This window comes from Equus przewalskii, chromosome 16 (genome assembly GCF_037783145.1).
Source record: "Equus przewalskii isolate Varuska chromosome 16, EquPr2, whole genome shotgun sequence".
NCBI lineage: Eukaryota > Metazoa > Chordata > Mammalia > Perissodactyla > Equidae > Equus > Equus przewalskii.
The window spans coordinates 13,795,364-13,810,624 of NC_091846.1; the positions used below are offsets into that span (position 1 = coordinate 13,795,364).

The following is a 15,261-nucleotide window of genomic DNA, read 5'->3' on the forward strand; positions in this document are numbered from 1 at the left end:
AAAGGATATAGACATCCAGATGACAGAGGTGCATAGGGCAAGGTATGGGGAATGGGTGCAGAGCTTCTACACCCTCTCCAGGTATACCACTCTCCTAGCATCACTGCATGTTCACCAACCTGCAAGCCCTCCAAGCCTTATCCTTTTGGTTTTTATGGAGGCTTCATTACATAGGCCTGATGAGTAAATCATTGGTCATTGGTGATGGGACTCAATCAATCTCCTGCCCCTCTTCCCTCTCTGGAGATTGGAGGTGGGGTGGGACTGAAAGTTCCAGCGCTCTTGTCACATGACCATCTCCACTGTTAACTGCTTTCATCCTTAGGTGAGTTCCAAAAGTCACCTCATGAACATATCAAAAGACACCTTTATTGCTCTTATCACTTGGGAAATTCCAAGAGTTTTAGGAGCTCTGTGTCCGAAATGGGATGAAGACCAAATAGATATTTCTTGTTGTAAATCACAATATCACAGCATTCAATGCAATAAATTTCCCTGTAAGTATTGCTTTCACTTCATTCCACAAATTTTGATGTTATATTTTCATTTTCATTTAGTTCAAAATATTTATAATATCTCTTGAGATTTCTTCTTGGAGCCATGTGTTATTTAGAAGTGTGCTGTTTAGTCTCTACGCCTTATTGGACTTTTCCAGTTATCTTTTGTTAATGATTTCTGGTTAAATTGAGAGCAGACTTTGTATGATTTCTATTCTTTTAAATTTGTAAGTTTATGGCCCAGAACATGCTCTGTTTTAGTGAATGTTCCATGTGAGCTTGAGAGAAATGTGTATTCTGCTGTTCTTGGATGAAGTAGTGTATAGATGTCAATGATCTCCAGTCGTTTATTGGTGGTGTTGACTTCAGCTATGTCCTGACTGATTTTCTGTCTGCTATATTTGTCCATTTCTGATAGAGGGGTGTTGCAGTCTCCAACTGTATAGTGGGTTCATCTATTAGTCCTTGGAGTTATAGCAGTTTTTGCCTCATGTGGTTTGATGCTCTCTTGTTAGGCAAATACTATTTAAGAATTATGTCTTCTTGGAGAGTTGACCCCTTTGTCATTATGTAATGCCCTTCTTAATCTCTGATAACTTTCCTAGCTTTGAAGTCTGCTTTGTCTGAAATCAATATAGCTACTCCTGCTTTCTTTGGATTAGTGTTAATATGGTATATATTTCTCCATTTACTTTTAATGTATATATGTCTATATTTAAAGTGGTTTCTTGTAGATATTGTAGAATGGAGTCTTGTTTTTTGGTCCACTCTGACAGTCTGTGACTTTTAATTTGTGCATTTAGACATTGATATTCAAAATGATTATTGATATAATTAGATTAATAGTTACCATATTGGTTACATTTTCTATTTGTTGCCTTGTTCTTCTTATTTTTGTCTTCTACTCTTTTTCTGCCTTTTGTGATTTTAATTGAGAATTTTATATAATTTCATTTTCTCTTCTTTCTTGGAATATCATTTATGCTTTTTTTTTTTTTTTACTGTTTTTAGTGGTTTCCATAGAGTTTGCAAATAATTCAAGTCTACTGTCAAATAACACTGTACCCCTTCATGGATGTTGTGAGTACTTTATAGTAAAATAATCTTAATTTTTTCCTCTTGTCCCTGGTATTATTGCTGTCATTCATTTCACTTATATGTAAGCGTACATAATGAAATACAATATTGCTGTTATTTTGAACAAACTTATCTATTAGATCAATTTAGAATGAAAAAGTAAAAGTTTTTATTTTACCTTCACTGTTCCTTCTTTAGTGATCTTTTCTTTATGTGGATCCAAGTTCCTGACCTATATTACTTTCCTTCTCTCTAAAGAATTTCTTTTAACATTCTTTGCAAGACAGGTCTCCTTGCAACAAATTCTCTTAATCTTTGTTTGTCTCAGAAGGTATTTCTCCTTCACTTTTGAATTTCTTAGGGTACAGAATTTGAGGTTGGTGGATTTTTCTCCCAATACTTTCAATATTTTAGTACATTCTGTTCTTCCTTTTATGGTTTCTGAGGAGAGTTTGGATGTAATTCTTATCTTATTTTCCTGAGATGTGAGGTGTTTTTGCCCCCTGGCTTCTTTCAGGAATTTTTCTCTATCTTTGATCTTTCTGTAAGTTGAAAATGATATGCCTAGGTGTAGTTTTCTTTTCGTTTTTTTTTTTTTGGCATTTATCCTTCTTGGTGTTCTTTGAACTTCCTGGATCTGTGGTTTGGTGTCTGACATTAATTTGGGGGAAATTCTCAGTCATTATTATTGCAAATATTTCCTCTGTTCCTTTCATCTTCTCCTTCTGGTGTTCTTATTATCCATATGTTACACCTTTTGTAGTTTTGCCATTGACCTGGGTATTCTATTCTCTAGAGATTCTGTCTTTTTTTTTTTTTTATCAGTCTTTGTTTTCTTTGGTTTTCAGTTTGGTTTTTTTTGAGGAAGGTGAGCTCCCAGCTAACATCTGCTACTAATCCTCCTCTTTTTTTTTTCTATTACTATAGAAGATTGCCTCTGAGCTAACATCTGTGCCCATCTTCCTCTATTTTATATGTGGGATGCCTGCCACAGCATGACTTGATAAGCAGCATGTAGGTCGCACCCTGGATCTAAACCAGTGAACCCCAGGCCACTGAAGCAGAGTGTGCAAAGTTAACTGCTCTTGCACCAGGCTGGCTCCTGGTTTTCAGTTTTTGAAGATTCTATTAATATTTTTTCTAGTTTAGAGAGTCTTTCCTCAACCGTGTCTGCTCTACTAATAAGCCCATCAGAAGCATTCTTCATTTGTGTTACTGTTCTTTTTTTTTTTTTTATCTCTAGCATTTCTTTTTGGTTCTTTATTAGGATTTCCATCTTTCTGCTTATGTTGCCCATTTGTCCTTTTATGCTGTCTGTTTTATTTATTAGAGCCCTTAGCATATTAATCATAGTTGTTTTAAATTTCTGTTCTGATAATTCCAACATCTGAGCCATTTCTGCTTCTTATGCTTGCTTTGTCTTTTCAAATTGTGATTTTTTCCTTTTCGTATGCCTTGAAATTTTTTTTCTTTATGTTTTTGAGGAAGATTAGCCCTGAGCTAACATCTGTGCCCATCCTCCTCTACTTTATATGTGGGACGCCTGCCAGGGCATGGCTTGATAAGTGGTGTGTAGGTCCACACCTGGGATCCAAATCGGTGAACCCTGGGCTGTCAAAGTGGAACCCGTGAACTTAACCGCTACCCCACTGGGCCAGCCCCAACCTTGTGATTTTTTTTTGGTAGTTACACAGGATGGACCAGGTAAAAGGAACTACTGTAAATAGGCCTTTGGTAATGGGGTGGTGAAGTGTGGGGGGAGAAGAAGCATTCTGTAGCTCTATGATTAGGTCTCAGTCTTTTAGTGAGCCTGTGCTTCTGGACTACAAATTTAACATGTGTTTCTCAGTTGTTTTCCTCCCTGTTTAGATAGGCAAGGATGACTAGAGCTGGCTGTAGTTAGATAATTCTCTTCCCCAGGTTAGGTTCTGATAATATGTCAGCGGGTTAGGCTTCATTAACTAGTTTCTCCTGAGGGCAGCCCTTTTTAAGAACAGAGTCCTCTGGTGTGTTTCACAGGGGTTCCTTTTCCTGCCCTCTGTCAGATGCCTAAGGGATTTTTCCTCTGATATTTACTATGGCAACCTGGTCACGCTTCTGGAGATAAATCTCACAGTAAATGTGGGGGCCTCTCTGTGACTGGGCAGGTGGTCAGCACTGAGCCTCCAGCAATTCATCAAGTACAGTTTAGGTTTTCCTGCCTGGGCACTGGTTCCCACAGTAGTTTCCACTTGTGTATCTCTGCTCTTGTAACCAGTGACTCCCTGTAGTTACCTGTCTGTCTGTCCAATCTTGAAGGCAGTGGTTTGTCTTCTGTCCTCCCCTCTTTTATTGGATCCTAGAAGATTTGTCAATTTTTCAGTCTGTTCAGCTTTTTATTTGATAAGATGGAGTGGTGGCTTCCGAGCTTTTTCCATTCCTCTCCATCAAAAACCTCTCCATTGCTTTGTTCTGTCTCTCTTACTGCTGGTTTGCCTCAGATGTGGGCAGAGTTATATAAGTGTACAGCAGAGTGAGGAAAATGAAGCCCTAGATTTTTAACAATAGAACTGGAAAGAACAGTTCCAATGTTGGAAATTATCAGGCAGATCACAGAAAGGGAAGAACTTGAGAAAGTAACTTGATGAAGTTATATATGTACTCAGGCCTAAGCTTTACATGTGTGGATCTGATCCAAATCAGAGAGGTACTAGCCATAGCAATAAGCCAGGATAAAGAGAAGTCATCATACAGATTGGAAAGGAAAAAATAGAATTGTACCTTTTCACAGATGACATAATTGTCTATGTAAAAATTCTTAAGGGACTGACACACACACACGAAATTCTAGCACTAGTAAGCAGGTTTAGAAAGTTTGCAAAATACATGATTCTCATGCAGGAATAAATTATGTTTCTCTGTATTAACAATGTAGCCAGCCCTGGTGGTCTAGTTGTTCTGATTCAGTGTTCTCACTGCCGTGGCCCAGGTTTTTTTCCTGGTAAAGGAACTATACCACTCATCTGTCACTTGTCACACTGTGTGGTAGCTGCATGTTGCTGTGATGCTGAAAGCTATGCCACCAGTATTTCAAATACCAGCAGGGTCACCCATGGTGGCCAGGTTTCAGCATAGCTTCCAGACTAAGACAGACTAGGAAGGAGGGACCTGGCAACCTACTTTCGATAAAATTGGCCATGAAAACCCTATGAATAGAGTGGAGTCTTGTTTCATCCTGCGCAAGATGAGAGGACATTGCAAAAATACCAGGCAGCATTCTGCTCTGCTGTACACAGAGTAACTAGGAGTCAGAAATTGACTCCATGACACTTACAACAACAAATTAATGATATGTAATAGGAAACCAAATTAAAAATACCTTTAACAATAGCTTCAAAAATTTAAGCATTTTAAATATAAATGTTCAAAACATGTACAGGATGTGTGTGTTGAAATCTATAAGTTGCTGGTGAAAGAAAACAAAGTCCTAAATAAATGATGGAGATAGATCATGTTCAGGTACAGGAAGACTCAATATAGTAAAGATGTCATTAAATTGATCTACAGATTTAACACAATACTAATTAAAATCCTGGCTAGATTTGTGTGTTGATATAGACAAGATGATTTAAAAATGTATATGAAAGACAAAGTAACTAGGATAGCTAAAATGATTTTCAAAAAGAATGGATTTGGAGGGATTATACTTCCCTGGCTTGAAGACTTACTGTAATGCTATAATAATGAAGACAGTGTAGTACTAGCAAAGTCATAGACACATATATCAGTGGGACAGAATAGAGTACAGAAATACCTCACACCAATATGGACAGTTGACTTTTGACAAAGGTGCAAAAGCAATCTAAGGGAGGAAGGATAGTTTTATGCCAAAAAATAAGCCTCAACCTAAACCTCACACCTTACATGAAAATTAACTAAAAAATTAGCTCTAAATGTAAAACATAAACCTGTAGAACTTTTAGAAGGAAACATAGGAGAAAATCTTTGTGACCTAGGCTAGGCAAAGTCATTTTAGACATGATACTGAAAGCATGGTGCATAAAAGAAAAAAATTGAGAAATTTGACTGATTCATCAAAGTTAAAACCTTTTACTATGCAAAAGATGCAATAAGAAAACATGCTACAAACTGGAGACAGATAATAGAAAATCACTTATTTGACAAAAGACTTATGGCAAGAAAATATAAAAAATTCTTAAACCTCAATAGTAAGAAAACATAAAACCCACTATTAAAAAAGTGGGCAAAAGACTGAAGTAAAAGAGGATGTAAAGATGTCAAAATAGCACATGAAAAGATGTTCAACGTCATTAACTGACAGGGAAATGTTAGTTAAAACCACTATGAGATACCAGTACACACCTAGTGGAATGGCCAAAATAAGAAGTACTTATGGTGCCAAGTGTTGGCAAGGATGAGGAGCACCTGGAACCTGTTACTGGCGGGATTGCCAAGTGGTATTGCCACTCTGGCAGTTTGGCAGTTTATTATAAAGTTAAACGTACACTTGCCATGTAATTCAGTCTTTCTATTCCTAGGTTTGTATTTGTGAGAAATGAATGAAAACTGTGTTTACACAGAAAGCTTTCTGTGAATGTTTATAGTAATCTTATTCATAATCACAATAAACTAGATACAACTCAAATGTACACAAACTGTGGTAATCCATTCACACAATGGAATGCTGTTCAGTAAGTAAATAGAATAAATTCTTGATATATGCAGCTGCTTGCATGCATCTCAAAGGCAATATGTTGAGGTCAAGAAGGACATACTCAGAAGATTACATACTATATGATTGCATTTATATGACATTCTTGAAAAGTTGAGACTAAATGATAGATAAGAGATAACTAGTTACCCACGGTTTTGGGTTTTGGGAGGATGTGACCGTAAAGGTGTAAAGGGATAGGATAAATGAGGTTTATTTGGTGTGATGGATGGAACTGGTCTGTATCCTGATTGTAGTAGGCTTATACAATCTATATATCTGTTAACGTTCTCAGAATTGTATACACGCATACAAAAGAAAAGAAGAAAGAGAAAGAAGTCAGTTTTACTGCTTGATCATTTAAAAAACAAAATTAATAATAAAAAGAATAGAAAATTCCTGGACATATATAAAGCCTAAGTATCAATTATTTTAGCTTTCTGTGTCATCAGCTGTTTTAGTATTTATTTTCTTCATTTGCTAATTTCAGCACTTGTAGGGTATATTTTTAATCCTGCTTCTGTTACGTAGGCTGGGGCCTGAAAGTGGTTAACACCATGAAGGACTGCTCATTTGGCCTCCCGGCTGTGGCGTGTTTTGACCTTGCAGGGCATTAGAATATGCATATATAGTTAAGATCATCTATGTATCATAATTACCTGTCTCCAGTTTTTCTTTGAAATTTTGAACTTCTTAGGTATTAGGAATTTATATCATTAAATTTCTAAAGTATTCCTGTATCCATGGATTATACATACATGATTAGTCTAGTGGTGCCTGCTACATGTAACATGTCCAGGAAGTTTTCATAAAGGGATTAGGACATTTAGAGCACTGTAAGTGGTCATTTATTGGCTGAAGTTAAATTGCAAGCTCTTAAGTGTTGCGTTATTTCCTTTACATTGGAACCTTTTTAGTAAATATCTATTGGCTATTTATAGTTATTAGTGGAGCTTATCAAAAAGCTGTTTTGTCTCGAACTATGTAAATACTGGTAGATACTGTATGCATATACTAGTATATATAACTATGTCATAAAAGGTTTAGAATTAATTCCTTTACATGTATAAATTTTAAAATTTTGTTTCCATCATAAGACAAATTTTGATGTATTTCAATCACAATTTTGTAAATTTTCATTTTATTTTTGGCTATACGGTATTTTGTTAGAAATAAAATATTCTGATGAAACATAAAATCAGAATCTGTTACTAGATGAAGGAAGGTATAAAATGTGTGATAGCCTGAGTAACTTTTAATAGGCTTCTAAAGAATGTTCTTAAATAGCAGCAAGAATGATAGCAATTCAGTTTTTAAGGCTGCCTGTGTCCTTATCAGGCTGAAAGAAAAGCTAGAAATTACTGAGGAGAGATTTGATGGCTAAGGGCAGGCTTAATGATTTCATGTGCTACCCAGTGTATTCCATCTGTCCTTACATTTTACTGTGCTGCATTTCACTGTTTTCCTTATTTGACTGCAGAAAAATGTATTTTACTTATTTTAGCATGTAACTCCACTTGATGTCTGAACTGATGAATGTGACAGTTTGTGTATCAGGATTCATTGCCTCTGTAGGCAGGTAGGCAGTGGTCTTTTGAGATAGCATCCTCAGGAATGCATTGACTGAAAGTGACTGTTAAATGTACCTGGAGTTAGAAGCTTCTGGGTTAGACCTTTCTAATTTTGAACTGTGAAGGAATTTAACTCTTCTAACTTACTGTGAAATTTTTTTGTGTCACTGGAAATTAATTTGTTGAGTGTGAAATTTCTTGTGTATGGACTTGAGTTGAGTTCTTTTACAGTTTTATTCCTGCTATGATGACTCTTATCTTGGAAGAGTTTTGTAGTGAAAGAAATAGCAGAGAAACTATGGTATTAGACATTTTATATAATTTTAATAATCTTTTACAAGATTTCAATGTATCGTAATATTAAGTTAGGCAAATGAAGAGATGAAACATTATGAAAAACACAAAAAATTTTCTCCCCCTCTTGGTACCTTAAGTCTTATTTGAACTTAATCTACTTCTCTATTTTTCTGACAATTACTTTGCCTGTAGTGTTTCTCAGTAGATTGAAAACATCCTTTTAAAAGGTTAGGAAGTGTTGAATTCAGGGGGAATCTTTAATTTTTAGCTTATCCATTCCCTTCCTCATACTATATTTAAACAGTCTGTCTAGCTGAGGTACTTTGCTTGTTTCAGTACAAAGCATATTGAAAAGCCAGTTTTCTATGTTCTAAGAACTGCCTTCGAACTGAACATAAGTTATATATTCAATCTGAGTCATTCCAGTTATAAATTATTTTTATCTTTATGAGATATTTCATCTTCAATAAAATACATCAAAGATAAAACTTTTTGGATGATTTTACATGAGTTATCTATATTAGTTATTTTTAAGAAATAAAGAGTGGACAAATTGAAATGGTTAAAGTATTAAAATCAAGTCGAAATCTATATTTATATAAATTTTAATGGAACCTAAATGTAGTACATATTTTTTCATTGGAAACAAAATTAGTCGTGTTCATACATAGTTATTAAATATTCTCAGGTATTTGTGGGCCAAGACTGTTGTGGTATTCTTTAATAATATGGACAAGAAAGCTCTGGAGAGATAATAAATATGCTAAGTTGTTAGGAGTATTATTATACTATTTCCTCTATTTTTCCTAAGGTCCAGCCCTTTATAAGTATAATATTTGAAATAAATATTAATTCCTAATTTAATTTAAATATTAAGAATTGGAAGATGGTAATTATTTTTAAGAAATAACCCTATAGATTATTACTGTCATTTTCCTTAAAAGGAGACAGGATTAAAATCCCTCAACCATTCCTGAAGTAGAATTGCTACCCACAGAATATGATATGTTGTAGTACTGTCTATTGAAAAGTTTAGCAATTTTACTGTGTGAGATAAAAATCAGTACTCCTTTTGCCACCAAGTGAAATATTCCTGTGAAAATCTCTTTCTAGGTATTGCTATACTTTTCAAGAGAATGTTCTATGTTGTGTATACCAGTTCTGGCTGACACAGATACTTGCTTTTTGGTTTATCCTGTGTATTTAGATCCTCTACAGATGAACTGATGTGTCTAGACAGGAAGTGGTACGTAGGAGATATAGGAATGGGCTGAAGTATCCTTTATATTTGCCTTTGTATCTAGGGGAGTTGGAAATAGGCAAGAATGGAGAGAAATTTTGTATGGCAGTACACAGAATTTTGCAAGTTTATTGTGAGCCCTGCAGCAATCCGATGCATTTTAGTTACTGGTAAGTTTGTTAAATTATGTTTGAAAATGTACCTCTTCGAAGATGGCCATCTATTTACTATTACATCTACCATGTCAAATATACCTATTTTAAAGATTTTTTGAAAAGATGTGGTATTGCTATTGTATTGGGTTTTAGGTATAAATTAAAAATACTTTTGTTAGTGAATGCATTTGACTTTTCACTTGTCATAGTTAAAATTGAAGTGAAATTAACATTATATGGATAGCATAGTCATGTGTTAAGATTTTAGAATAATAAAATTAATATTTCTGATTTTGTAATGCAACTCCCACTGTATTTAGAAGTCTGAGTTAATTCATTAGATGTTTGAGAAAGAGTAGCACTTCTGACATAAAAGAGTAAGAAAATCCTTGGCATCCTTGTAATTTATATGGTTCCACATAGGAGGGTGATGTATTATAAGAAATACTTTTTTGCATTTTTTCATGGACCATGGGGACCATAGTGAGGCATTTCTAGTCTTTCTTTTTGGCAGTGCTGATGTTTAGGAATCCTGGTCATCTTTCCACCTAAATCGTTAACTCTGGTGTAGGTAAGAATTCTACGAACAGATTAGGAAACTGTGTAACCTCTGTGTAGTAGTTTTCTTATTCTTTTCAAACGTTTAGGCAGAAGTATTATGTGTAATAGTGCTTAAGCAGTTATCTATGAAGTGGCTTTGACTATTGATACAATTTAAAATGGACTAGGTTGCTTAATAGATGTTCTTCTCTACAGAAACATTAAAAAAATTCCAAGGGACTTTTTGGTAGTTGTGTTTTTCTTGTAAAGATTTATCTTTGACTTTAGGACAAAGTGAAAGAATGTCATTGATTTGTAATACTAGTTCACTTTTTTTTTTTCGTGGTTTAAAGATATAGCACCAGTTAATGTAATTGAATTTTAATTTCCTGTAATGAAATAGTTTATTTCCAGATATGGTATATTTTTTTATAGCTGATATCATGTAATCCATTAAAGTATCAGTTTTTATAATAATAATAGTTTTGCTATTAATTCTTTTTATGAGAATATTTCTGATTTGAACAAGAATAGCCACATTATCAAAGAAACACGTTGTCAATCCTATTCTAACCAGAAGAGCTAGAATAACTTCAGAGAATAGAATAACTTTACATTGATTTGGGCCTTAATAATTTTCAAGTTTTCCTCATTACCAAATTTTCTTAATTTCTTGTAAGAATGAGTACTTGTGCATTTAAAATATATTTAAAATTTGTGGTTTTATTCTTTCTTGTGAATATGAATAGGCAAGGTAGGGTACATTATAAAGCAATGTTAATAGATATTGTTTTAACTGCTGCTGAAGTCTCGCTTAAAGTCATTTATTAAACTGCAGTAAGCATATCCAATGAAGGAATACATATATTCGGAATGGTGTCATGTATCAATTGCTATTGGTTGAAAATTGTTCTGTGTAACTTTGTGAAGTAATATATTATCAAAGCTTAATTCAATGCAATCATTTATTTTTCTTTTGTTTCTTCTTTCATTCAACATACATGTCAAGTGCTTTATCTTTGTCTGGCACATATCTTTGCGTGCTTTTAGGTGTTTGTATATACATTATGTAATTAATTGCCACTTTTCATTTCAATATTACATAAATCATTTATTTTCTCTGCTCTCATGAACTTTCCTGAAGGCATATTTAGACATAAGTAACATGTTGCATATTTCTCTGGATATTTAAAAAAATATATAAATTGTTTCTGAAAGATAGTAGTCTAAATGAAAAGTTTATTTAAAAAATAGGTGTGTTCTTCCAAAGCAATATTGTGTATATATTTAAAATACTGTAAGGTAGCATGTTCTTCAAAAGAATGTTATGATAAACTCTTTAGTATGGGGAAGTGAAGTATTTCTGGGTGTGTTTCTCATGTTAGATTTACTTGAAGCAGGGAATATATATGTGTATAAATAAACTTTGATGTTTTGCCTTGGGAATATCAAAAAACTACACAGTTATGTTTTGAGACGATATTTTATTTGGAAGAGATAAAACTAGTTTTCCTATGCTTTGGGAAAATACATTCTTGCTTAATATAAGGTATAACAGTCATTGTCAGCAAAACAGAAATTAGATTTGAATATGGTAGTTATCTTTTGGCATAATGAAGTACTGAAATGGAACGCTGTGTTTGTAATCAACATTTGATGATTACATAATGCAATTATCTGTACTTTACATGCAGTGCTACTCTTTTGGCATTCCTGGTTGAACTACTTAAAAGTTCAGTAGCCATGCAAGAGCAGATGCTGGGTGGAAAAGGCTTCTTAGTCATTGGCTACTTACTTGAAAAGGTAAGTGGTATGTATTGATGGTTTTGTTGTGTAGCCTTCACAGATGGACAACTGACAATCACTAATTTTATTTTTTCTGTGGTTTCCCTTTCCATTGACTGTGTGTAGACTTTGTTGTTGGCTAATTCACAAACATTTTTGTATTATGCAGTTAGGCATAAGTGTAGATAGTGAACTGAATTGGGTGTTAGAAATCTATATAATTAAGAAATTTTGAGTGAAAATGGAAACTAAAGGAAAATTCTTTCATCTACTTTTATTCAAAGTTGCAGGTCTTTTAATTCTTTTTACTCATTGTTTCTTTGCTATCTTTACATTCAAACTAAATTTCTTAGAAATTTTATCAGTAGTAGTTTAAATGGATTTACTTTTTTGTTTTTGTTTTCTGTTTTAATTATGAGGTAAAAAATCTCCTATTTTGTAGCAGCAAAAACATTATTTTGTGCTTTGTCCCTGTTTTTAATGTATTTGAATATTTAAAGTATTTTTCTCTAATCAATACATGGTATAAACAATACAAACTGGATGGTTTAATTTTTCCCAGTTTGTGTCATTTATGTCCTGGTTTTGCTTTAGTCACAGCTGTACTATTATGGTAATCAGTACTGAATTTCTGAGTATGGTCCCGCAAGAGTTTGATTGTATCATATGATTTCCTTTAAAAATTAAAATGAGATTTCATGAATAAAAGTTTTTTTCTCTGAAGAAATATCTATAATCCTCATTAGCTCTCTCAAATCTGTTCTTAGCATTTAACTCTGTAACATCAGCTGTTCTGTAAATGGAACTATTTAAGAAATAATAGAGGCAAGACCTCAACTAGGAGCAATAAACTTATTTCTCCCTTGGGAAATAAAATTGAGAAGACTTTTGGAGATAGTTTTTTTACCTCAGATTGTTCTACATTTGAAATCCTTATAACCTACCTGTCCTTTCTTTGAAACACTCTTTCTTGAAGGATTGGTAATCAAGGAGACATAGATTATTAAGTAGACCTATCATTGGCAGCATTTCTTTATTGAGATAATTTTTTCAGTAACATTATTAAGATGTTCATTAAGACTATTTGGTTTATGTTTTTAATCATGGAGAACTATTTTTCCATATGTATAGTGTTAAGGATTATTTAGAAGATTTGTGTTAAATTAAATTGTACATGAATTAGATACCATGAAATGCCTTTGTAACATTACTGTACATGACAAGATCACTATCAGGAACTGCCCCTTGAATATACTTTTCATCTGTTGATTGAGATTTTGTCACATTTTTCTAAAGTGACTATTCTTTTACACTTAAAACTTAGCTTAAAATTAGAAATATTGTGAAAAGACTTCAAGTCAAATAATAGGCGTATTGTTTTTCCTATTTCTCAGAATTAATACCCTTAAAATTGTACTGTCAATTTAGTGAGTATGAAATATTATCTCATTATGGCTTTAATTTGCATTTTTTAAAGATTTTGAATAAGTTTGGACATATTTCCATATATGTTTATTGGAGATCCATTTTTTCTCTTCTTTGAAGTACTTGTTCATATCCTTTGCCATTTTGTATATTCTAGATATTTCATATAAGTGGAATTATAGAATCTTTTCCTTTTGTATCTAGCTTATTTCACTTAGCATAATGTTTAGAAGATTCATCCATGTCGTAGCATGTGTCAGATCTTCATTCCATTTTTGTGGCTGAATAATATTCCATTATAAGCATACGACATTTATTTATTTATCTGTCAGTAAACATTTGTGTTGTTTTCATCTTTTGGCTATTATTAATAATGCTGCTATGAATGTTCATGTGCAAGTTTTTATGTGCACATATGTTTTTGATTCTCTTGGGTAGATACCTATGAATTGATTTGCTGAGTCCTATAGGAACTCTATGTTAACCATTTGAGAAAATGCTAGACTGTTTTCCAAAGTGGCTCTACCATTTTACATCCCCATCAGCAGTGTATGAGGTTTCCAGTTTTTTCCCATCCTTGCCAACAGTTGTTATTGTCTGTCTTTTTTATTCTAGCCATCCTAGTGGTTATGAAATGGCATGTCATTTTTTATTTGCATTTCTGTGATGTCTTATGATGCTGAGCATCTTTTCATGTGCTTTTTGGCTATTTGTATATTTTCTTTGGAGAAATGTCTGTTCAGAATTTTTGCCTATTTAAAAAAAATGGGACATTTGTCATTTTGTTATTGAGTTGTATGAGTTTTTAATTCTATATATTAGTTCTTTATTAGGTATGTGATTTGCAAAGATAGTCTTCCATTCTGTGGATCACATTATGTTTTAAGTTGCATTCCCCTCATGACAATTTAAGTTGACCATTTTCATGCATTTAATTCTCCTTTTGGTTATCCTCTTTTGTTAAATACCTATTCAAAGTGTTTGCCCTTTATTATTTGGGTTGTCTCTGTCATTTTCTTACTGATTTGTGGAAACTCTGTATATATCCTGAATATGAGTCCTCTCTTGGATGTGTATCGCAAATATCTCTTCCTTTGTGGCTTGCCTTTTCACTCTCTTAATGGTGTTTTTTGGTGAATAGAAGTCCTTAATTTTAATATAGGTTAAATTTTCAGTTTCTTTTATAATTTGCCCGTTTTGAATCCTATGTATCCAAAAGCCATGAGACTATTCTGTTTTCTTCTCAAATTTTTTTTTCACTTTTCACACTTAGATTTATAACCCATCTGGAATTGAATTTTGTATATGGTGTGAGATACAAGGTTATATGTAAGATATAAGAGTTTTCTTTTCTGTATATGTATCTAGCTGGTGCAGTACCATTTATTGAAAAGATGGTTTTCTACTTCATTGCAGTGTAATCTTTGCCTCAAATCTGGTGACCACATTTAAATGGGATCACTTAGAGAATCTTATCTATTGTGGGTTTTTTTTTCCTACCTTTGAGGCAGTGTAACACTATCTTAATTTGTGTAGCTTTTTAGTACATCTTGATATTTCATAGTGTGTTATCTAGCTTCATTGTTCTTTAAGATTGCCTTGGCTATTCTTGGGTCTTTGTATTAACATATATATCAGCATTTCAATTTCCACTAAAAAATGCTAGGATTTTCATTTTATTATATTGACATCTTTACATCTGGTACATAGAAATATTATTGGTCTTTGTATTGATTGACCTTTTGTATACCAATCTTGCTATTCCTCTATTAATTCTAGTAGTTTGTAGATTTTTAAAAAAATTTTCTTTGTAGAAGATCATACTGTCTGAGAATGACAATGTTTTTTCCCAATATTTATTTAAAATTTTTTTTTCCTTGTCTTATTGCACTAAGACTTCTAGTATAGAGTCAAGCAGAAGTTATAATAGTGGCCATCCCTATTTTATTCCAGATCTCATGGG

General features: G+C 33.3%; 1 protein-coding gene across 13 annotated transcripts in view; it reads left to right on the forward strand.

Moving 5' to 3' along the window:
* NBEA (neurobeachin) overlaps positions 1-15,261 on the forward strand; it is a 671,041-nt gene that overhangs the window by 126,156 nt on the left and 529,624 nt on the right. For 11 of the 13 annotated variants that reach the window (XM_070578754.1, XM_070578744.1, XM_070578745.1 and 8 more), the window contains exon 11: positions 11,783-11,891. In XM_070578754.1, coding sequence (XP_070434855.1) covers positions 11,783-11,891 — 109 coding nt within the window. Of the gene's footprint in view, positions 1-9,457; positions 9,564-11,782; positions 11,892-15,261 lie in introns of all 13 variants that reach the window. The other 2 variants (XM_070578755.1, XM_070578756.1) reach the window with 1 other exon arrangement.